Source organism: Panulirus ornatus, chromosome 11, assembly GCF_036320965.1.
Source record: "Panulirus ornatus isolate Po-2019 chromosome 11, ASM3632096v1, whole genome shotgun sequence".
Lineage (NCBI taxonomy): Eukaryota > Metazoa > Arthropoda > Malacostraca > Decapoda > Palinuridae > Panulirus > Panulirus ornatus.
The window spans coordinates 46,784,071-46,807,431 of NC_092234.1; the positions used below are offsets into that span (position 1 = coordinate 46,784,071).

The 23,361-nt window shown below is 39.1% G+C and overlaps 1 protein-coding gene across 5 annotated transcripts in view; it reads right to left on the reverse strand.

Annotated features, from left to right (window-relative positions):
• Window positions 1-23,361, reverse strand: part of LOC139751469 (nuclear hormone receptor FTZ-F1 beta-like) — a 515,727-nt gene that overhangs the window by 11,664 nt on the left and 480,702 nt on the right. For all 5 annotated transcript variants that reach the window (XM_071666907.1, XM_071666905.1, XM_071666906.1 and 2 more), the window contains 6 exons: window positions 19,572-19,692; window positions 12,124-12,383; window positions 11,524-11,735; window positions 8,361-8,575; window positions 6,504-6,701; window positions 5,177-5,429 (listed from right to left, as the gene is read on the reverse strand). In XM_071666907.1, the coding sequence (XP_071523008.1) occupies window positions 5,177-5,429; window positions 6,504-6,701; window positions 8,361-8,575; window positions 11,524-11,735; window positions 12,124-12,383; window positions 19,572-19,692 (1,259 nt within the window). The remainder of the gene's footprint in view (window positions 1-5,176; window positions 5,430-6,503; window positions 6,702-8,360; window positions 8,576-11,523; window positions 11,736-12,123; window positions 12,384-19,571; window positions 19,693-23,361) is intronic.

Sequence of the window (23,361 nt, forward strand, 5' to 3'; positions counted from 1 at the left end):
TCTATACGTGTTCATAAACATACATACATATACATATCCACATATATATACATATACATGCACACAGACATATACATATATTCACATGTACATATTCATACTAGCTTACATTCATCCATTCCTGGTGCTATCCCGCCCCACAGGAAACAGCATCGCTACCCCTATGCTTCAGTGAAGTACTGCCAGGAAAACATACAAAAAAAAGGCCACATTCGTTCACACTCAGTCTCTAGTTGTCATGTGTAATGCACCAAAACCACAGCTCCATATCCACACCCAGGCCCCACAGACATTTCCATGGTTTACACCATACGCTTCACATGCCCTGGTTCAGTCCATTGTCAGCACATCAACCCCAGTATACCACATCGTTCCAATCCACTCTATTCCTTGCATGTCTCTCACCCTTGTGTATGTTCAGGTTCCAATCACTCAAAATCTTTTTCACTCCATCCTTCCACCTTCAATTTGGTCTCCTGATTCTCCTTGTTCCCTCCACCTCTGACACATATATCCTCTTTTTCAATCTTTCCTCACTCATTCTCTCCATATGTCCAAACCATTTCAACACACCCTCTTCTTCTCTCTCAACCACACTCTTTATTTCCACACATCTCTCTTACCCTTTCAAACACAAACTTGGTACAGATAGCATGCACAGAGTACACTCTATTGTCTTTGGCAAAGCCAAGATAATTAGCTGTTGGGAATAACTAATGACCAGCTCATGTTAAGTACAAACATTGTTTTTGTTACATTTTGGAATATATTTTTAGTATACAGTACTGAGTTTATGCTTTTCATTACAAAATTTTTCTGCTCTTCAACAACCATAATGTAGCAGTACCAATCTTATAGAATGACTGGGATTTACAGAGCCTGACCTAAATGATACTCTTTAGCTTCTCACTCCAAATGGGTTCATCCTTTCCCTCCTACTGATTGTAATGCATTCGTTAAGCTGCAGGAACCCCTGAAGAATGGGTCTGGGGTTTATATGATGATAATGATATTAATGAAAGTAATATGGTATCAATCCATCCATATTCCATCATACAAATCAAAGCGCTCTATTCCATATAATGTCATCAATATGCATTTCAAGAACAATATATACAATAACCACAATAAACGAGACTCCAAAGTAATATTTTGTAAAGTTTCCATCACTGTTTATATCAAAATGTATATATACTTTATCTTAGTAGTCAGAGTAGAGATCAGTACTGAATACAGTACCCTGATTTACCCTTACAATTAGTTTTATTTGGGTCAGTTTAATCCAAAGCAAATACTCATCAAAAAATATATTGATTCAAGGAATACTGAACATTAGTTTCAAATTTCAGGAATAAGTAAGAGTATATAACTTTCCTCCTCATTCCATATTACGGAAGTGTGACTGAACAATGACGAAAATGTAAATAACAGTCAACCAATCTCTTCATGCCTGTCATATCAAGAGTAACTGAGAAATCAATATGTCAAAGATTATTTTTTTTTTTTTTTTGCTTTGTCGCTGTCTCCCGCGTTTGCGAGGTAGCGCAAGGAAACAGACGAAAGAAATGGCCCAAACCACCCCCATACACATGTATATACATATGTCCACACACGCAAATATACATACCTACACAGCTTTCCATGGTTTACCCCAGACGCTTCACATGCCCTGATTCAATCCACTGACAGCACGTCAACCCCGGTATACCACATCGATCCAATTCACTCTATTCCTTGCCCTCCTTTCACCCTCCTGCATGTTCAGGCCCCGATCACACAAAATCTTTTTCACTCCATCTTTCCACCTCCAATTTGGTCTCCCACTTCTCCTCGTTCCCTCCACCTCCGACGCATATATCCTCTTGGTCAATCTTTCCTCACTCATTCTCTCCATGTGCCCAAACCATTTCAAAACACCCTCTTCTGCTCGCTCAACCACGCTCTTTTTATTTCCACACATCTCTCTTACCCTTACATTACTTACTCGATCAAACCACCTCACACCACACATTGTCCTCAAACATCTCATTTCCAGCACATCCATCCTCCTGCGCACAACTCTATCCATAGCCCACGCCTTGCAACCATACAACATTGTTGGAACCACTATTCCTTCAAACATACCCATTTTTGCTTTCCGAGATAATGTTCTCGACTTCCACACATTCTTCAAGGCTCCCAGGATTTTCGCCCCCTCCCCCACCCTATGATCCACTTCCGCTTCCATGGTTCCATCCGCTGCCAGATCCACTCCCAGATATCTAAAACAATTTACTTCCTCCAGTTTTTCTCCATTCAAACTCACCTCCCAATTGACTTGACCCTCAACCCTACTGTACCTAATAACCTTGCTCTTATTCACATTTACTCTTAACTTTCTTCTTTCACACACTTTACCAAACTCAGTCACCAGCTTCTGCAGTTTCTCACATGAATCAGCCACCAGCGCTGTATCATCAGCGAACAACAACTGACTCACTTCCCAAGCTCTCTCATTCACAACTGACTTCATACTTGCCCCTCTTTCCAAAACTCTTGCATTCACCTCCCTAACAACCCCATCCATAAACAAATCAAACAACCATGGAGACATCACACACCCCTGCCGCAAACCTACATTCACTGAGAACCAATCACTTTCCTCTCTTCCTACACGTACACATGCCTTACATCCTCGATAAAAACTTTTCACTGCTTCTAACAACTTGCCTCCCACACCATATATTCTTAATACCTTCCAAAGAACATCTCTATCAACTCTATCATATGCCCTCTCCAGATCCATAAATGCTACATACAAATCCATTTGCTTTTCTAAGTATTTCTCACATACATTCTTCAAAGCACACCTGATCTATACATCCTCTACCACTTCTGAAACCACACTGCTCTTCCCCAATCTGATGCTCTGTACATGCCTTCACCCTCTCAATCAATACCCTCCCATATAATTTACCAGGAATACTCAACAAACTTATACCTCTGTAATTTGAGCACTCACTCTTATCTCCTTTGCCTTTGCACAATGGCACTATGCACGCATTCCGCCAATCCTCAGGCACCTCACCATGAGTCATACATACATTAAATAACCTTACCAACCAGTCAACAATACAGTCACCCCCTTTTTTAATAAATTCCACTGCAATACCATCCAAACCTACTGCCTTGCTGGCTTTCATCTTCCGCAAAGCTTTTACTACCTCTTCTCTGTTTACCAAATCATTTTCCCTAACCCTCTCACTTTGCACACCACCTAGACCAAAACACCCTATATCTGCCACTCTATCATCAAACACATTCAACAAACCTTCAAAATACTCACTCCATCTCCTTCTCACATCACCACTACTTGTTACCACCTCCCCATTTGCGCCCTTCACTGAAGTTCCCATTTGCTCCCTTGTCTTACGCATTTTATTTACCCCCTTCCAGAACATCTTTTTATTCTCCCTAAAATTCAATGATACTCTCTTTTGGAAAGAGGGGCAAGTATGAAGTCTGTTGTGGATGAGAGAGCTTGAGAAGTGAGTCAGTTGTTGTTCGCTGATGATACAGCGCTGGTGGCTGATTCATGTGAGAAACTGCAGAAGCTGGTGACTGAGTTTGGTAAAGTGTGTGAAAGAAGAAAGTTAAGAGTAAATGTGAATAAGAGCAAGGTTATTAGGTACAGTAGGGTTGAGGGTCAAGTCAATTGGGAGGTGAGTTTGAATGGAGAAAAACTGGAGGAAGTGAAGTGTTTTAGATATCTGGGAGTGGATCTGGCAGCAGATGGAACCATGGAAGCGGAAGTGGATCATAGGGTGGGGGAGGGGGTGAAAATTCTGGGAGCCTTGAAGAATGTGTGGAAGTCGAGAACATTATCTCGGAAAGCAAAAATGAGTATGTTTGAAGGAATAGTGGTTCCAACAATGTTGTATGGTTGCGAGGCGTGGACTATGGATAGAGTTGTGCGCAGGAAGATGGATGTGCTGGAAATGAGATGTTTGAGGACAATGTGTGGTGTGAGGTGGTTTGATCGAGTAAGTAACGTAAGGGTAAGAGAGATGTGTGGAAATAAAAAGAGCGTGGTTGAGAGAGCAGAAGAGGGTGTTTTGAAATGGTTTGGGCACATGGAGAGAATGAGTGAGGAAAGATTGACCAAGAGGATATATGTGTCGGAGGTGGAGGGAACGAGGAGAAGAGGGAGACCAAATTGGAGGTGGTAAGATGGAGTGAAAAAGATTTTGTGTGATCGGGGCCTGAACATGCAGGAGGGTGAAAGGAGGGCAAGGAATAGAGTGAATTGGAGCGATGTGGTATACCGGGGTTGACGTGCTGTCAGTGGATTAAATCGGGGCATGTGAAGCGTCTGGGGTAAACCATGGAAAGCTGTGTAGGTATGTATATTTTGCGTGTGTGGACGTATGTATATACATGTGTATGGGGGTGGGTTGGGCCATTTCTTTCGTCTGTTTCCTTGCGCTACCTCGGAAACGTGGGAGACAGCGGAAAAAAAAAAAAAAAAAAAAAAAAAAATATATATATATATATATATATATATATATATATATATATATATATATATATATATATATATATATATATTTTATATTTATTTATTTTATTATACTTTGTCGCTGTCTGTAAGGCATGTGTACGTGTAGGAAGAGAGGAAAGTGATTGGTTCTCAGTGAATGTAGGTTTGCGGCAGGGGTGTGTGATGTCTCCATGGTTGTTTAATTTGTTTATGGATGGGGTTGTTAGGGAGGTATATATATATATATATATATATATATATATATATATATATATATATATATATATATATATATATATATATATATATATATTTCCAAAAAAGAAAAAAGTTCTGGTTTTGAATAGAATTGAAATGGACAAAAGAGTATGGGTGCAAGATCAGAAGTAAACCCCTCTACATTACAAAGTGGGACGCCTAATCTTACTGTCATGGAGTAAGTAATATGTTGTACAATATTCAGATTCTTGATTGCCCTTCCCCTCTATAGTGTTAAAACACTGACAGGGAAACACCTGAAAAACAATAGTAACACTGTGAAGTCATGAACACTTCCACAGACAAAAATACAATAGCCTGTAGAGAACATAAGGAGCAATTCTAAAAAAAAATCACATGCATATGATAACATGAACATGCATAAACATAGTGTCTTACCTGAGGACAGGAGAACAATGACCTTCATGGCCATGTATTCATACTTGTCAACCTGAAGGCGGCTCAGCTGGTAGGTTAGATTCAGCATACGCTCAATACATGGTCCTATTCCCATGTTTTCTGCCTGTTGTAAGGTCATAGTGCGACCTGAGCTGACTCTGATTTCACCTGGGGAATCCATAGACCGGAAGCAACAAGAGAGGAGGAGGAGCTCACACCAGGAGTTGATCAGTAAACAGATTTGGTCATCAATCTGCAAAAATGTATACATTATAAGTAGAGAACCTTATTTCAGTCTTTATACAGGAACCATAATTTGGTGCAAAGGATGTGTTTCTGAAAAATGATACACCATTCAAGAACATATTAAAAGGAATATTTTCATACCAATACAAGGTAATAATGGTGAGATGCATTCTGGACTCATAATCTTAAGGAAATAGAAAGTATACTGATGATTCCCAACCTAGGCAATATCTACCCCCAGTGGCTGTCATGGATATTAAGGCTTTTAAACACAAAGGGAAGGCAGGGAGTCACCCAGAAAATTTCAGTGCTTGATTTTGAAATATGAAAACAGTAAGGAAGCATTAACTGTTCCCAAAACATATGCATTTCAACTTTCCATCAGCTGACCTCAATGCAACATTAAAATGACAGCAAGGTGGCCATATATGTTTCTTTTGCCCTATCCTTAAATTCTGCTTCTGAATTAACTATATAATATAATGATATTTGAATGATGAAAAACTTATTGAAATTCTACTGTTTACTTAAGAAGGGAGTCAATTCATAATATGATCAAATGAAGGTTATTTGGCATGCGAGTTTGAATGGAGAAAACTTGAAGGTAATGAACTGTTTTGGATATTTGGGAGTAGATAAGGCAGCAATAGAAGCATAGAAGCATAGGCACTGAGGTGATCTATAGGGTGAGTGCGGGGGTAAAGGTCCTAGGCACACTGAGGAAAGTGTGGAAAGAGAGGTCACTGTCTTTAAGGGCAAAGATGGGCATGTTTGATGTTACAGTAGTTCCATCAGTGCTGTATGGATGCAAGTTACTGATAACCCTAAATACCCTGACAGTTGAAAGGCCCAAAGCCAAAAAACCAGTTATATACTTCACTCAAGCTTTATTTCTCTTACTAGGTATATACACAATGACACAACACTTGCAGACTGAACAAAAATAATAAAAGTAAAAAGAAATCTAAAAATCTAGATCTCTGAAGTTTCCAGATTTTAGAAATCTGAATTCTTGATATTTTGCTACATTTGTTGACACTGTGAAATATTTTGTAATCTACTTCAAATATAAGGAGCTTACTGTAATGTGCCTGAACAGTGGAAGAGATTTGCACCACTTGACAATCTTGTAGAGTCGATGGTCTGCAATGTGGCACAAGCTGTTAAGGAAGTCTGGAGAGTTGTTTTCCATAGCCTCACGAGCTGCTTGCTCAGACTGTCGTAACTCTGCCATTTCACTTTCACTGCAGTGCCACAAGTGCTCTACATCATGTATTTGCTGTAAAAAGAGAATATTTACGTTTGAGAATTCATATACTGAATGAATAAGGGAGTTCATCAGTAATAGACTCTTTTGCCATGGCCATCCCATTGATGGAGTTCCTGGAGGAAAAAGGCATCAGAGATATGGATAAAATATCGTCAAAGGCTTTCAACCTTAATGTCCCTCTTCTCATAGCAGTACATCTCTGGTCACAATCAAGCTGTGTTGCCAACCAGTCTAATTCCAGTCCCAACAACCTCCAAATTAGGACAAGAAATTCAAGTAGGTTGTCAGATTGACTACTTCGAGTGGTCAGCTTCTGTCACTCTCCTGTAGCTTACTCATCTTGGAAATCCTAAACTATTAAAATTACAGAGTCTGCTTCCAAAAGCTGGAGGGGCTATATAGTTGCCACAATTATTTCTCTAATAAGGAGCTTCCAAATTTTCATATGTGCTGCCCTGATAGATGAACCTCCTCAAATGAAGTATGTTGACAACAACCACTTGTGTCAACCTCCAGAACAACCTTCCAAAGCCGGGTCATAGCCATCAATGTTGTCATTAATCAAAACTACAAGAAAATATGATACATCAGATTCACTTCCAACCTTGTTCAACTCCCAACAGTTTCATTAGGCCTTACCCTTCTTCAGGCTTCTCAGTCCTCCAAACCTTTTGATGTCACCCTGGATAATGAACTAAGCCAGCTGGAGCACATCAGTACCATCACCAAACCATACGTTTATCTCTACATTCTTCACAGACTTAAGACACTTGGACCTATACTCAGGGAGATCTTCACAACTTCCATTCCATTCTAATTCTAATACACCAAACAAAAATGCCTATTAAAAAGGGTTCTGATAAAAGGCAATTAAGATTACCTTTAGTTCTTTTTATCCTACCTACTGAGAGGCGCTAACCACACTAATACTCTAAAACCTCCAACCATTACCTGAACATTATCTAACAATTTGGGAAGATCAGCTGTATCTTCACTGTGGTCTCTTCCTGCTAGCAGCAATCCCTAATCCCCAAATAATTGCTCAGCAACAAAACTACTTTGAGTTTATCTAAGCTTGTACAGACTGCTTCATAAGCAACCTCATCTGAACCATGATGCACACTGTCAACAATCAACAGACTGCCATCCCAGTATTTGTATAAAGACTGTCTGTTAAACAGCCCCTTACCCCTGTAATAGCCCCATTGTTCTTACTGTGTATATTTTCTTAGTACTGTTTCACCTTTGGCTGTATCTAACTCAATAAACTGTTAATAATAATTATCATCATGATCATTAAATGTCTGAAAGCCATATGAAAATGAATTTTTCATGAAACAAATTGTTCATGTAATAAACATTCTTCTTTGACAATCAGTTCTGCATGCATCAGATTTCTTCAAACATAGAAAAGGCATAAAGTCTACTGGTAAACAGAAAGGGAAAGGACTACATGTTGTAGATAAAGTGTGGATATGGCAATATAACAGTATGCATCTGTAATATATTTTGCAGGTAACTAAATGCAACTCAAGCAATTATGAGATAATACAGTGATAGAATTTGCAATACAAAGAAAAAGTACCTGGAGACTTTTCATACAAAAAATCAAGTGATTTTATACAATATGCATTCCAGATTTATTCTACACAATAATTGCTGCTGTACCTGCAAGAGTAGAGGTATCGGTCTTTTCTCATCTGCTGGTGAGTGTTTAAGCTCTTCACTATCAGAGGGTTCAGCTTTTACTGCTGTGGCATCAGGAAGCCTCTGTGGATCAATATGATGGGTGGAGGTGGTAGGTGTTACTAACGTTGGTGGGAGGGGGTAAGGTGCACACTGATATGTACTACGCCCACCACGTGTCCGGTCTTCACGGATGGCTGAGGAAAACATAGCATATAAAGATCAATGATAAGTCTAATCTAGTCATCTGACAACAGAAAAATTTGTGCTAAAAATAATGGACAGATTTACATCGTATTGTTGAAAAAAAAAGCCCATCAAATTGAAAACTGGCATTTCCATTAAACTTTTATAATTACAATGTAACTATGAAAATACTAATAATAACTGACTGAGAGAACTATAATTCCCCCTAACTTTTGCAATCATCTTTGCTCCATTTACCTCTCTGCAATAGACTAGCTGCTGCCATGCATTTAATACTTTCCATACATATTCAACTGTATTGTTAATTCACCAATTTACTTACAATCTTAGGCGTCTTCCATACTTGTGCTTTGCAATATCTTCCTCTCTTTGGCTCCTATTCTACTCTTTCAAAATCATTCATCACTTTACAACAGTGCCAACATCTTTTAAATTCTCTCAAATTTCATTATCTATCTTTGGTAATCTCAATATATATCTAGCACATTCTCACTTTATACACAGGCCTCCTTTCTGAACTTGTAGACTTCCCTCAAAAAAAGCTAAAAATTTCTCCTTTCAAAATTTTCACTTTTTCTTTATCAATTACAAGCACCAAATCTTTTACCTTACTTTCTTCATTTTTTGGTTTTCACTCAATATCATTTTGTAAGCAATTAATCTTTCCTTTCCAAGCTCCCTTTTCTCATCATCCTAATTCCTAATGTCATCCACACATGCCTTTCTTCTCTTCTGTATCTGTCCTTATGATTCTACAGATCTCTGCAGCATCTTCAACTAAGGTAGTCTGTATGTGGTCCTATATTGGTGTGACCTCACTTTTAATCTGTTACTATTACAATTCAACTATAAAATTTTCTGGAACAATTTTTTCTAAATATTAGCCTGTGCCATAACCAGGATTCTAACCTATGTACGTGACCTTGGGCAGTCCGTGAATGAATCATGGTCAGGAACACTAACCGCTTCACCATAGGAGGCCACTTTCATTCCTAAACATCTTAAAATTTTTTCCCTGCCTTCTCTAGATTTATACCATATACTTCTATGGACAATCTTTGAAGTTATATATGTGTTTTCAACACTCATACCAGAAAAATAAACAGATTCCATATATTTTTTGGCCACTAATATTTTTCACGGCAAACACACACTTCCCTATCACTTCCTCGTCTGGTTTTTCACAGATGTCATTTGTTATAGTGATTCCCTCCTCTGAATCTATAGCTTCAACTTTTATTTTGGTTCAGGCCATAGTTCAACAAACTCCTCGCTTTTGTTACTATGACACATTTGCAGCATTTATGTTCATTTCAGAACTATTATGTCTAAATTTTGTAAATAAAAACTAAGATGAACTCACTTGTAATTTATGATTTGTTTTCAAATCACTCATCTTTCATAAGAGAAATACCCCACAAGAGCCCAAGTTCTAATATTTTATCAAACCTTTGTCACTTAAGATGATTACTAAGATTACAACATTACCTTATCTACCCAGTAAGACAATGGTAATAGACAATATAATTATAAAATGATGCACTGTTGCTGACATAAATGAAATAGAAGAAAGGAGTTGGTTCTGTTTACTGCATGTGAATTCTATAATAAATGATGATGCATCATATGACAAAGGAAGAAAGAATATAGAAGGAAACATGAAGATACAAAAGCCATTATACTAAGGAAATGATATAAGGAATGAAGGTTATAAAAACCCACCAAGACTCCATTGTGGAGGAAGTAAAGTGCAAAGCATGGGTGTCTCTGAGAGTGCAACAACCTGAGCGAAATATGATGTGTAAATGTAAGATTTATGAATGGCCATAGCTATGCACATTAGATCTGCCTATGACATTATTAGATGGTACAAGGCAGAAAAGGACATGAATGTGTACTGTATCAGTAGTCACTGATCTAAAACTAATTGGTGACATGGTTCATATACAAGGAGGATTTGAAGAGCATGTTAACAGTGTTTGAAATTTCAGTTACAGCAGCTAGACAGAAGAATATGGCAAATGGAGGTGTCACCAGACTTGAATACTTTTGTAAATAATTCAGAAGAGTTTCAGAAATGGAAATTATACTGTCAAGGAGTAATGAATGGCAGGCAAATTGCAGGTAGTTTTTGAGGAGGACTTAATGGGAAAAATGAGAACCAACAACATAAGTTTATGTAAAGCAGAGAGCAAGCTTCAGCAGTGCATACTAATTAGTATAAGCTTTATGTATGATATAATAGAATGGCCATAAGTGCATAAGCAACTGAGCTGGACTCTGAAAAGTGTATGTAGAGGTCTGAAAACAGACTCAGTGAAATAAGATGTTAGAGAGGACGAATACTATGAAGAGGTGATCATGTGGTTAACAATGAAGTATTACTATAGTATAAGTATGCAAAAGAATAAATGGGACACAACAACTAAAAGGGTGATATGAATAAGCACAATATAAAGAGACATGAGACAACAAATGCAGACCAAATGAACAGAGCAAGAGAGTATAGGTCAGTGTCTGAGACTGAAGTCCTTTTAGAAGAATAAGCTAAGATATGCCATATTTATGGTTAAAGGCAGAAATTCAGCAACCACCCTTAAAGGAAAAAATGTCCTGGACATAGATATTTTTGACAGATAAATGGTAATAATTACTATGTACTGTATAATCTGCGACAAAATTTAGGTGTATTCATTGCACATTACAACATGATAATAGATCAACCTAAATTCTGTTGTTTATATTCATCCATCAGATCCAAGTATTAATGCAAAATCTGAAGAAATTTCATTTATGTGAAATTTCATATTAACTGAAAGTATCAATTACAGGCTTAGGTTAAATGCAAAGCTTATAATCTACTCTTTTTCATTATTACCATTCATGCACATACATGGATGCACATGTCCACATGCATCTTTTGTATTTTGGTCCTTACCTTCAAGTTTCATACCCATACAGAGGCACTTGTCAAATCTACAGGCTGGACACTTCTTTCGAGTGCTGGTCGTAACTGGACAAGAAGCACCCCGCATGCAGACATAGTTCTTCTTGTTTTGCACCGTCCTCTTGAAAAACCCTTTACATGACTCACAGGAGAAGATGCCATAGTGGAAGCCTGAGATTTTGTCTCCGCATATGGGACAGGGGCTGTCATGAAGAAAAATTTTGAGTAGTATGTGGTCTCTCCTTGTTATAAGTTCATTTGAATCATAAATTCATTTGAATCAAAAGTTTATAGTGTAGTGACATAAACTTGATTATGCCATTTGTGTGAGTGGAAATACTTAACATAACTTTCATCAATTCGAGATGTGCAGTGAAAAGACAAGCAATATTGGCTGTTCATGTGTAAGTTTTACATGTCTTCAGTTATAACTGTATTATCAACTTTATTGCTACTGAGTGATGAAAATTTTATTCATTTATCAATCATCTGATAACTCATATAAGATGGCTTTTCAGTAACTTAATATTCCAGTGAAATACTGATTATGTACTGATGAGACAGAATCAACAAAGGGTGGTCTGAGCCTACCTATTGATGAGTTGTTGCCTGGTGATGCCAGACTGTGCTGCTATCACAGAGTGTTGCGCCAGATCTGCTGTTAGCCGCTCATCATCTTTAGGATCCTTAGAGGAATCCGGATGACCTGCAAGGCTGTGGGTCTCTCGCAGATCAAGGGGTGCATTAAAAAAACCTCCTGGAGCTGCCCCTGGATACTGTGGGACGCGACCCAGGTTGGGTGACTGGTGAGACGGCATTGAGTAGTTCATATGGCGTTGTTGGATAGGTGACTGCAAGAAAGAAGGATGGTGGTCTAAAAATTAACTGTATAATATATCATCACCATAACTGATCTTCTATCATGAAGTCTCAGATATAATCAGTATCAATCAATGAAATTATGCATGAGTGGTAATCAACCTAAAGGTGTCTACTTTGACAAAACATAAACTTGAGTCATAATGGCTGGTATATAGCATATTCAAACATCTTTACTTATGAGTTAATATTTTGAATCTACAAGAACATACACAGATTCCAGCATAATGGCAAGTAGGATTAAATGAATTTACTCCATTCTAATTTCTCAAAGGTAGCAATGGTTGCAAAGATCCAAGAGTATGTTAACTTTTCTCTCTTGAAGTGATTCCACTTCACATAATAGGAACTATTATCAACATTTGCTGCAGCTCTTAATACATTTTTTTTTCTTATCATACTTTGTCGCTGTTTCCCGTGTTAGCGAGGTAGCGCAAGGAAACAGACGAAAGAATGGCCCAACCCACCCACATACACATGTATATACATACACATCTACACACGCACATATATATACCTATACATTTCAACGTATACATATATATACATACACAGACATATACATATATACACATGTACATAATTCATACTTGCTGCATTTATTCATTCCCATTGCCATCCCGCCACACATGAAATGACAACCCCCTCCCCCCGCATGCAGTAGGAAAAGACAACAAAGGCCACATTTGTTCACACTCAGTCTCTAGCTGTCATGTATAATGCACCAAAACCACAGCTCCCTTTCCACATCCAGGCCCCACAAAACTTTCCATGGTTTACCCCAGATGCTTCACATGCCCTGGTTCAATCAACTGACAGCACGGCGACCCCGGTATACCACATCGTTCCAATTCACTCTGTTTCTTGCATGCCTTTCACCCTTCTGCATGTTCAGGCCCCGATCGCTCAAAATCTTTTTCCATTCCATCTTTCCATCTCCAATTTGGTCTCCCACTTCTCCTCATTCCCTTCATCCCAGACACATATGTCCTCTTTGTCAATCTTTCTTCACTCATTCTCTCCATGTGACCAAACCATTTCAAAACACCCTCCTCTGCTCTCTCAACCACACTCTTTTTATTACCACACATCTCTCTTATCCTCTCCTTACTTACTCAATCAAACCACCTCACACCACATATTGTCCTCAAACATCTCATTTCCAACACATCCACCCTCCTCTGCACAACTCTATCTATAGCCCACGCATCGCAACCATAAAACATTGTTGGAACCACTATTCCTTCAAACATACCCATAGTGTGACTCACTTCTGCTTTCATGGTTCCATCCATTGCCAAATCCACTCCCAGATATCTAAAACACTTTACTTCCTCCAGTTTTTCTCCATTCAGACTTACCTCCCAATTGACTTGTCCCTCAACCCTACTGTAACTAATAGCCTTGCTCTTATTCACATTTACTCTCAGCTTTCTTCTTTCACACACTTTACCAAACTCAGTCACCAGCTTCTGCAGTTTCTCACACGAATCAGCAACCAGCGTTGTATCATCAGCAAAAAACAACTGACTCACTTCCCAAGCTCTCTCATCCACAATAGACTGCATACTTGCTCCTCTCTCCAAAAGTCTTGCATTCACCTCCCTAACAATCCATAAACAAATTAAACAACCATGGAGACATCATACACCCCTGCAGCAAACCAACATTTACTGAGAACTAACCACTTTCCTCTCTTCCTACTCGTACATATGCCTTACATCCTCGATAAAAACTTTTCAATGCTTCTAACAACTTGCCTCCCACACCATATATTCTTAATACCTTCCACAGAGCATCTCTATCAACTCTAACACTACATACAAATCCATTTGCTTTTCTAAGTATTTCTCATACATTCTTCAAAGCAAACACCTGATCCAAACACATCCTCTACCACTTCTGAAACCACACTACTCTTCCCCAATCTGATGCTCTGTGCTTGCCTTCACCCTCTCAATCAATACCCTCCCATATAATTTCCCAGGAATACTCAACAAACTTATACCTCTGAAATTTGAACACTCACCTTTATCCCCTTTGCCTTTGTACAAAGGCACTATGCATGCATTCCACCAATCCTCAGGCACCTCACCATGAGTCATACATACATCAAATATCCTTACCAACCAGTCAACAACAGAGTCATCCCCTTTTCTAATAAATTCCACAGCAATACCTTCAAAATCCGCTGCCTTGCCGGCTTTCATCTTCCACAGAGCTTTTAGTACCTCTTCTCTGTTTACCAAATCATTCTCCCTAACCCTTTCACTTCGCACACCACCTCGACCAAAACACCCTATATCTGCCACTCTATCATCTAACACATTCAACAAACCTTCAAAGTACTCACTCCATCTCCTTCTCACATCACCACTACTTGTTATCACCTCCTCATTAACCCCTTTCACCGATGTTCCCATTTGTTCTCGTCTTACACACTTTATTTACTTCCTTCCAAAACATCTTTTATTCTCCTTAAAATTCAATGATACTCTCTCACCCCAACTCTCATTTGCCCTCTTCTTCACCGCTTGCACCTTTCTCTTGACCTCCTGCCTCTTTCTTTTAAACATCTCTCAGTCATTTGCACAATTTCCCTACAGAACTCATCCAAATGCTTCTCTCTTCTCTTTCTCTAATAATCTTACTTCTTCATCCCACCACTCACTACCCTTTCTAATCTGCCCACCTCCCACGCTTCTCATGCCACAAGCATCTTTTGTGCAAGCTATCACTGCTTCCCTAAATACATCCCATTCCTCCCGTTTCCCCTTACGTCCTTTGCTCTCACCTTTTTCCATTCTGCACTTAGTCTCTCCTGGTACTTCCTCACACAAGTCTCCTTCCCAAGCTCACTTACTCTTGCCACTCTCTTCACCCCAACATTCTCTCTTCTTTTCTGAAAACCTCAACAATTCTTCACCTTCGCCTCCACAAGATTGATCAGACATCCCTTCAGTTGCAACTCTCAGCACATTAACATCGACAAGTCTCTCTTTCGCGCGCCTATCAATTAACACGTAATCCAATAATGCTCTCTGGCCATCTCTCCTACTTACATATATATACTTATGTATATCTCTCTTTTTAAACCAGGTTCCCAATCACCAGTCCTTTTTCAGCACACAAATCTACAAGCTCTTCACCATTTCCATTTACAAAACTGAACACCCCATGTCCACCAATTATTCCCTCAACTGCCACAATACTCACCTTTGCATTCAAATAACCCATTACTATAACCCGGTCTCATGCATCAAAACTACTAACACACTCACTCAGCTGCTCCCAAAACACTTGCCTCTCATGATCTTTCTACTCATGCCCAGGTGCATATGCACCCATCTCTCTCCATCCACTTTCAGTTTTACCCATATCAATCTAAAGTTTACTTTCTTACACTCTATCACATACTCCCACCACTCCTTTTTCAGGAGTAGTGCTACTCCTTCCCTTGCTCTTGTCCTCTCACCAACCCCTGACTTTACTCCCAAAACATTCCCAAACCACTCTTCCCCTTTACCCTTGAGCTTCGTTTCACTCAGAGCCAAAATATCCAGGTTCCTTTCCTCAAACATACTACCTATCTTTCCTTTTTGTCATCTTGGTTACATCCACACACATTTAGACACCCCAATCTGAGCCTTCGAGGAGGATGAACACTCCTCGCGTCACTCCTTCTTCTGTTTCCCCTTTTAGAAAGTTAGAATACAAGAAGGGGAGGGATTCTAGCCCTGCTCCCATCCCCTTTAGTTGACTTCTACGACACATGGTCTCTTAATATATCTCTGTAAATACAATAATCTTATAGAAAATCCTCCTCCATTTTAATAACTTTTTAGTCATACGACCCTAAGATATTTCTTGAAGGAGTCTTCCAATTGCAAGGTTCCAATATGCCTAACTGGAGGTGACTTTTCATTCATGGTGTAACTTTGTATAGTTTGAATCCAGTATATATACATATGGGTGCAATTGAAGGAATAGTAGTTCCAACAATGTTATATGGTTGCGAAGCATGGGCTACAGATAGGGTTGTATGGAGGAGAGTGGATGTGTTGGAAATGAAATGTTTGAGGACAATATGTGGTGTGAGGTGGTTTGATTAGGTAACTAATGAAAGGGTAACAGATATGTGTGGAAATAAAAAGAGTGCAGTTGCAAAGGCAGAAGAGGTTGTGTTGAAATGGTCTGGACATATGGAGAGAATGAGTGAGGAAAGATCGACATAGAGGACATATGTGTCAGAGGTGGAGGGAACAAGGAGAAGCAGGAGACCAAAATGGAGGTGGATGGACGGAGTGAAGATTTTGAGCGACCAAGGCCTGAGCATACAGGAGGGTGAGAAGTGTGCATGGAGCAGAGTGAACTGGAACGATGTGGTATACCAGTCGATGTGCTGTCAGTGAACTGAACTAGGGCATGTGAAACTTCTGGGGTAAGCCATGGAAAGGTCTGTAAGGCCTGGATGTGGATAGGGAGCTGTGGTTTCGGTGCATTACACATGACAGCGAGAGACTGAGTGAACAAATGTGGCCTTTTCTGTCTGTTTTCCTGGCGCTACTTTGCTGAAGCAGAGGGAAGTGATAATGTTTCCTGTGGGGCAGGGTAGCACCCGGATTGGATGAAGGCAAGCAAGTATGAATATGTACATGCGCATATATGTATATGTCTGTATATATGTGTGAATAGAGTGAATTAGAACGATGTGGTATACAGGGGTCGACGTGCTGTCAATGGATTGAATCAGGGCATGTGAAGCGTCTGGGGTAAACCATGGAAAGTTCTGTGGGGCCTGGATGTGAAAAGGGAGCTGTGGTTTCGGTGCATTATCACATGACAGCTAGAGACTGAGTGTGAACGAATGTGGCCTTTGTCGTCTTTTCCTAGCGCTACCTCGCACACATGAGGGGGGAGGGGTTTATATTTCATGTGTGGCGAGGTGGCGATCGAAATGAATAAAGGCAGACAGTATGAATTATGTACATGTGTATATATGTATATGTCTGTGTGTGTATATGTATGTATACGTTGAGATGTATAGGTATGTATAGTGGCGTGTGTGGACATGTATGTATATGCATGTGTATGTGGGTGGGTTGGTCCATTCTTTCGTCTGTTTCTTTGCGCACCTCGCTAACGCGGGAGACAGCGACAACGCAAAATACTACTACTATTACTACTACTAATATATATATATATATATATATATATATATATATATATATATATATATATATATATATATATATATATATATATATATAAGATTTTTGGCATGAATGATGTAGACAGATGAATAAGCCTTAGAATGAAAATGGAAAAATATCTACACACACCTAAATGACTTCACAAACACCAAACAACTAATCAACCAACCCAATGTTTAACACCATCGGGCTCGGCATACACCTATATCACAAACTACACTTCCCAGATGTACACGAAATTTCCATTCCTTTGTGTGCTATGGTCAGAGCATTACACAATCACCATCCCAACACATCACAAGACCCCGCCCCCCCATGCCCACAATTGCAACTACCACAGTGAAAGCAGTGAACATATGTTGTTCACTTGAACTGCACTACACCCCCCCCCCCTACACAGGCACACAAGCAACATCATATTTCTAAGAACTGTGATCCCAATTCCGGTGGACGTCATGGCTTCCTGTGCTGCAAGAGTTCTATAGAAAATCCTGTCCTCATTTCTTATAAAATAATTCTCACAGACAGTCAGATATGTACTTTGTTTTTCCCTCTTTTCGTGGAAAGACATGTTCTGGATAGACACCATGATAACTGACACTTATACTGTACTCGGATTTCGTTAAATACTACCAATTTGATATATTATTCCCTCTTTTAATTCTCATCATTCCATTTTATTCTCAATAAATGGGGTGAAATCAGGTCCAGAGATCAGAAAACTACTTATACCGATCCTGTAATCTATGCCCTGTGTTATACAGTGAAACAAGAACTCTGTATTTATACGAGAGCTTTTCCCTTTGACACTTGTGGGGTTAGTTTCCATGCACACCCACCATATATACAACCAGTACTGTATCATCATGACACAATCATTAAAAAGATAAAAGGATATTGGGCCACCCCAGGCACAGACCTGTGCTTTGTACACGACTTTCACGAATCTTATAGGCTCCTCTTTCAGATAACTTCTACTAATCTTAAGATGACTAAAAGTTTATAAAAGCTAGTCTTGTTGAAAACCGTCATCTTATTGGTTTTCTTTCATCTGGCAGTCCAGTATATGATTTCCGGTCCGGCAAGAGGTGTTTGCTGTGACAATAATAACAAAAAAATGAAACCTTTTTCAACGCCATCAGAAGTGATAACACTGTGGAGTGAACCGAACTTTTTCGAGTATAGATGAAACAAAGTAAAGTAACAGATCAAAGATATCGAGAAAGAGGAAAAGAAAGGAGAAAATGGGGCTGTGAATGAAGGAGGCTGGGAAAAGAGGAGAAAAATGTTGAATGTGACTGAGGGTTTGGATGTCAAAGGACACAAAAGACTTCGTAGGTTAATTTTTCCCCCCTCATTCTGCCACGTCAACGCCTATAGTAGCTTCGTCACAGCATCTAAGAAAAGCAAGTTTATTGTCAAGATAACAAATAATTCAATCACGTTCATTCACTCTGCGAAAGTTTATCAATAAACTGAAATCTGGAATACCTGTTCTCCCAAGAAAATCACACCTCCCCTTCTGACCCCCAAATGACGCAATACAGGAAAAGTGGGTCACCGTGACCATGAAAATGAAATAAACAATAAACGAAACCTATTGGGTTCATAAAAATCCCTACAGAAACCAGTGACTCAAGACATGAAAAGATTCAGTAGAACTTAATATACGAAGGGGATGGTGCGTCGAAGGGGGATGGTAGGTAGGTAGGCCTTATAGAAAAGCATTCAAACCTTGCCAAAAAAAAAAACACAAAAAAAAACCAGCACCTTCTTTAAAAGACGAATGATAAAGCTAAAGCTTAACACATTAGTCTCATCAAACACAAGAACTGTGATAAGATTATCATACTGGATTGGAACCTATCCCTTCCCCTCCCCCCCAACTTGCGTTGGCTGGGATGATCGTGTCTGACTTCCAACGTAGCTGGGTCAAATGGAACTCACCTGTGATGGGGAGTAGTGCGTGGGAGAGATGGGTGATGGAGCGGATGAATAGCTATTATAAGAGCCGCCATACTGGGAAGCATCGCTGTTGTTACGACTGAGCCCTGTTGATGGCGTGTGGCTGCAAAAGAAAGAAAAGAATTAAAGAAGATCCATTCCAAGACACTGATCAGGTCAAACAACACGGCTATTGAGACCGTGGGCAAACATCGCTTTTGGTCCTACCGTAAGTATTGAGTACCAATTTCTTTTTTTATTACTGTGGACATCAAAGAATTGAATGCATCTTACATTCTCCTAAACTGTGTATCCTATAAATATCTAACACTGCCTCTCAAGCAGGTAAATCAGTTGGTACCAGTGAGAAATCACCGAGTCACATCGATCCTCAATCATATATATTCAAGACAAGTGACTATAATGCTTCTTATTCTGGGAAAAAGTGGGATAAATGACGTGTTTCCACCTGATAAAGAACCTAATTGCATATCGCGAAATAATGTAGATAAGACAATACATAATGAACGCTCAGGTTTAAACATTTCATCATCGCAAAATATAGTCTTAGTGATTACTAGCTAAATGAATTGTATCAATATTTTTTGCAGTACTGTTACTGAACTGCACTTTATTTACCATTTTCTTTAATGAATATATCAGGCAAAATCAGTTATCAAATAAAGATAAATATCCCAAGTAAATAAAGTTAACATTCATCAGCTACTGGACTTCCATCACTATTCCATCTTTTTTTTCTTTTGTATAATGAAACTAGAAGGAAAACAGAAATGAGAAAATATTCACAGACCTCCTCTGAAAAGATCCACAATATCTTAGCTTCAAAAATCATTCCCAATCTAAGAAATAAGAACATTTTTTCCCCCCCTTTCATTCTCTCTGTTACTCATTCTGAGTACTTCTGTAGAATCTATATATACACCCATAACTCCTACAGTTGTTAATGTATGTCATGAAATGATACTAGAAACTCATTATTACCCTGTATCTTACAAATCTCTGAACTTGTTCAGTAACAGCTGACATCTTGAATGGTGGCTGGAGGGAACGGATGCAGTCGTGAACAAGGATTACTCAAAGACGAGCCTGTGCTTAGCTGAGTTCAGAGTGGCTCAGTAATTTCATGGAGGATTGGAAGGTGAAAAGTTAACGGGAAGACAAATGACAAAGTGACACCATAACACACCTTGCTTTGAAAAAAAAAATGGGGATATGTAGATAGATAGATAGATAGATAGATAGAGAGAGAGAGAGAGAGAGAGAGAGAGAGAGAGAGAGAGAGAGAGAGAGAGAGAGAGAGAAATCTGGCCTGGAACATATTTCAATGACAAGAAGAGAGAGAGAGAGAGAGAGAGAGAGAGAGAGAGAGAGAGAGAGAGAGAGAGAGAGAGAGAGAGAGAGAGAGAGAGAGAGAGAGAGAGAGAAAAAAAAATTGGCCTGGAATATATTTCAATGACAAGAAGCTAAGACAGGCTACCTTCCTTGCTATGGATCCAGATACCATTTCAAAACTGTCACATAAAGTGTTCCCTTATTACACACAATCACAAGTACTTATTTAGGATATATATAAACTGACCATCTGAAGTGAAGCCTAGATTTCCCAGGAAGTAATACAAATTCCACATAGACGGACAAACGGACATTCTCGCCAAAACTTAAGAACACGAATGTAAATTTTTACGTACGGTATTTCCTAACTCCATCCCTGTCATACTGGAGACAGAGGCAGAAGACCAGCTCTTTAGCTACACTCAGGGTACATATATATATATATATATATATATATATATATATATATATATATATATATATATATATATATATATCCTCTTGTATAGGACCTCTGCAGCCTTAAGCCCCAAGTCAGAGGCAAGGAAATGATAACCTCCATTGGAATGAGAAGTTCCTGAACAAGATTGTCAATTCGTTCGTCCCCTTGACAATAATGCAGCTTGGCCAAAGGCGACCTATCAATAGCAATGGAACCTCATTCAGGCTGGTTCCTGTAATTCTCTCTCTCTCTCTCTCTCTCTCTCTCTCGCTATGGCACAAAACCGAACGCGGGTTCAATCTCGCGCCAAGTTGCATTTAAGTGTTGTTATTCACAAAGGTGTGTTGTGGGTCCAATTACAGTTCAATCAAACTTCTAAATTAACACTTCTCTCTCTCTCAAGATGGAGCAAGTGTATAAATGTGGTTACTGAAGTATGTGGAGTCTAGTTATTTTTTTTTCTATCTTATCATCTACAAATATAAAATATTCATGACTCCAGTGCTTCAGAATCTAATATTTAGCCAAATATTCATGATTCCAGTGCTTCAGAATCTAATATTTAGCCAAATATTCATGACTCCAGTGCTTCAGAATCTAATATTTAGCCAAATATTCATGACTCCAGTGCTTCAGAATCTAATATTTAGCCAAATATTCATGACTCCAGTGCTTCAGAATCTAATATTTAGCCAAATATTCATGACTCCAGTGCTTCAGAATCTAATATTTAGCCACTACCGAAATCTACTGTGAAACTTACACGCGGAAAAAAGGACACAAATGGTTAAATTCGAACTGGCAGAGCGTAATTTCTAAAACAAGCGGAATATCTATCCTTGTGATCGCTTATTCTTTTTTTTTTTTCCTCCTTTGCTAAGGACGTTACGGAAATACAGTCATTATTACGAAGAATTTGGTCCCGCAGTGCACCCACGTCTCGAGTTGTTTTTTCCTCTAGTGTGAGGCACGAACCATCTAAATGAATCATGGCTGTCTTCTTAGTAGTCGTAGTAATCCTTGGTGTAAAGTATCGCCATGAATAAAATAGATTTAAGTATTATTATTGCCCAATACATGCTTGGTATTTGTCTTAGAATACACCGCTCTGGCTGGGGTCCAGTTTCTAAGAATTGCGTTGCAAAGTCCACGAAATTTCAATTTCTCTCCATTACTCTTGTTCATGAGAACCCCCCCCCCCTCCTCTTGTGACTCTCTAACGAGTGTTTACGCATACCAAAGTTAACGTTAACATAGTTACTGGAAGGAAAGAATTGTTACGGTAATTCTGGATCGTTTTGGGTCCAATTTTTGTTGTTTTCAAGCAAAGATGGGACATTCCCCCCCTCTTACTTTCGTCGCATTTAAGCTTCAGCGGATTCCTTTATTGCCCTGGTTTGTCTAACTTATTTACTCCAGGAAGGAAAAGCTGCTTGGCAAATTAAAGCTTGCCGGTAGCAATGACCTCAGAATGCCTTTTCCCTAAGGATACATTGACGTTCCTTCAAGCTAGCTGGAACTTGAAATCTACTGGAAGACCATCAGTCATCTTATAATTGGCTCATCACGGTAACAACAATGTGATATATATATGTATATATATATATATATATATATATATATATATATATATATATATATTATCCCTGGGGATAAGGGAGAAAGAATACTTCCCACGTATTCCCTGCGTGTCGTAGAAGGCGACTAAAATGGGAGGGAGCGGGGGGCTGGAAATCCTCCCCTCTCGTTTTTTTTTTTTTTTTTTTTTTTATTTTCCAAAAGAAGGAACAGAGAACGAGGCCAGGTGAGGATATTCCCTCAGAGGCCCAGTCCTCTGTTCTTAACGCTACCTTGCTAACGCGGGAAATGGCGAATAGTATGAAAGAAAGAAAGAAAAGATATATATATATACCCTGCCAACTCGACAGAATAATAAGACTAAGCCATGGCAATGAAAGCTGTCTTTGGTGTCTCCCCCAAGTATTGAGCTGCAGCGTA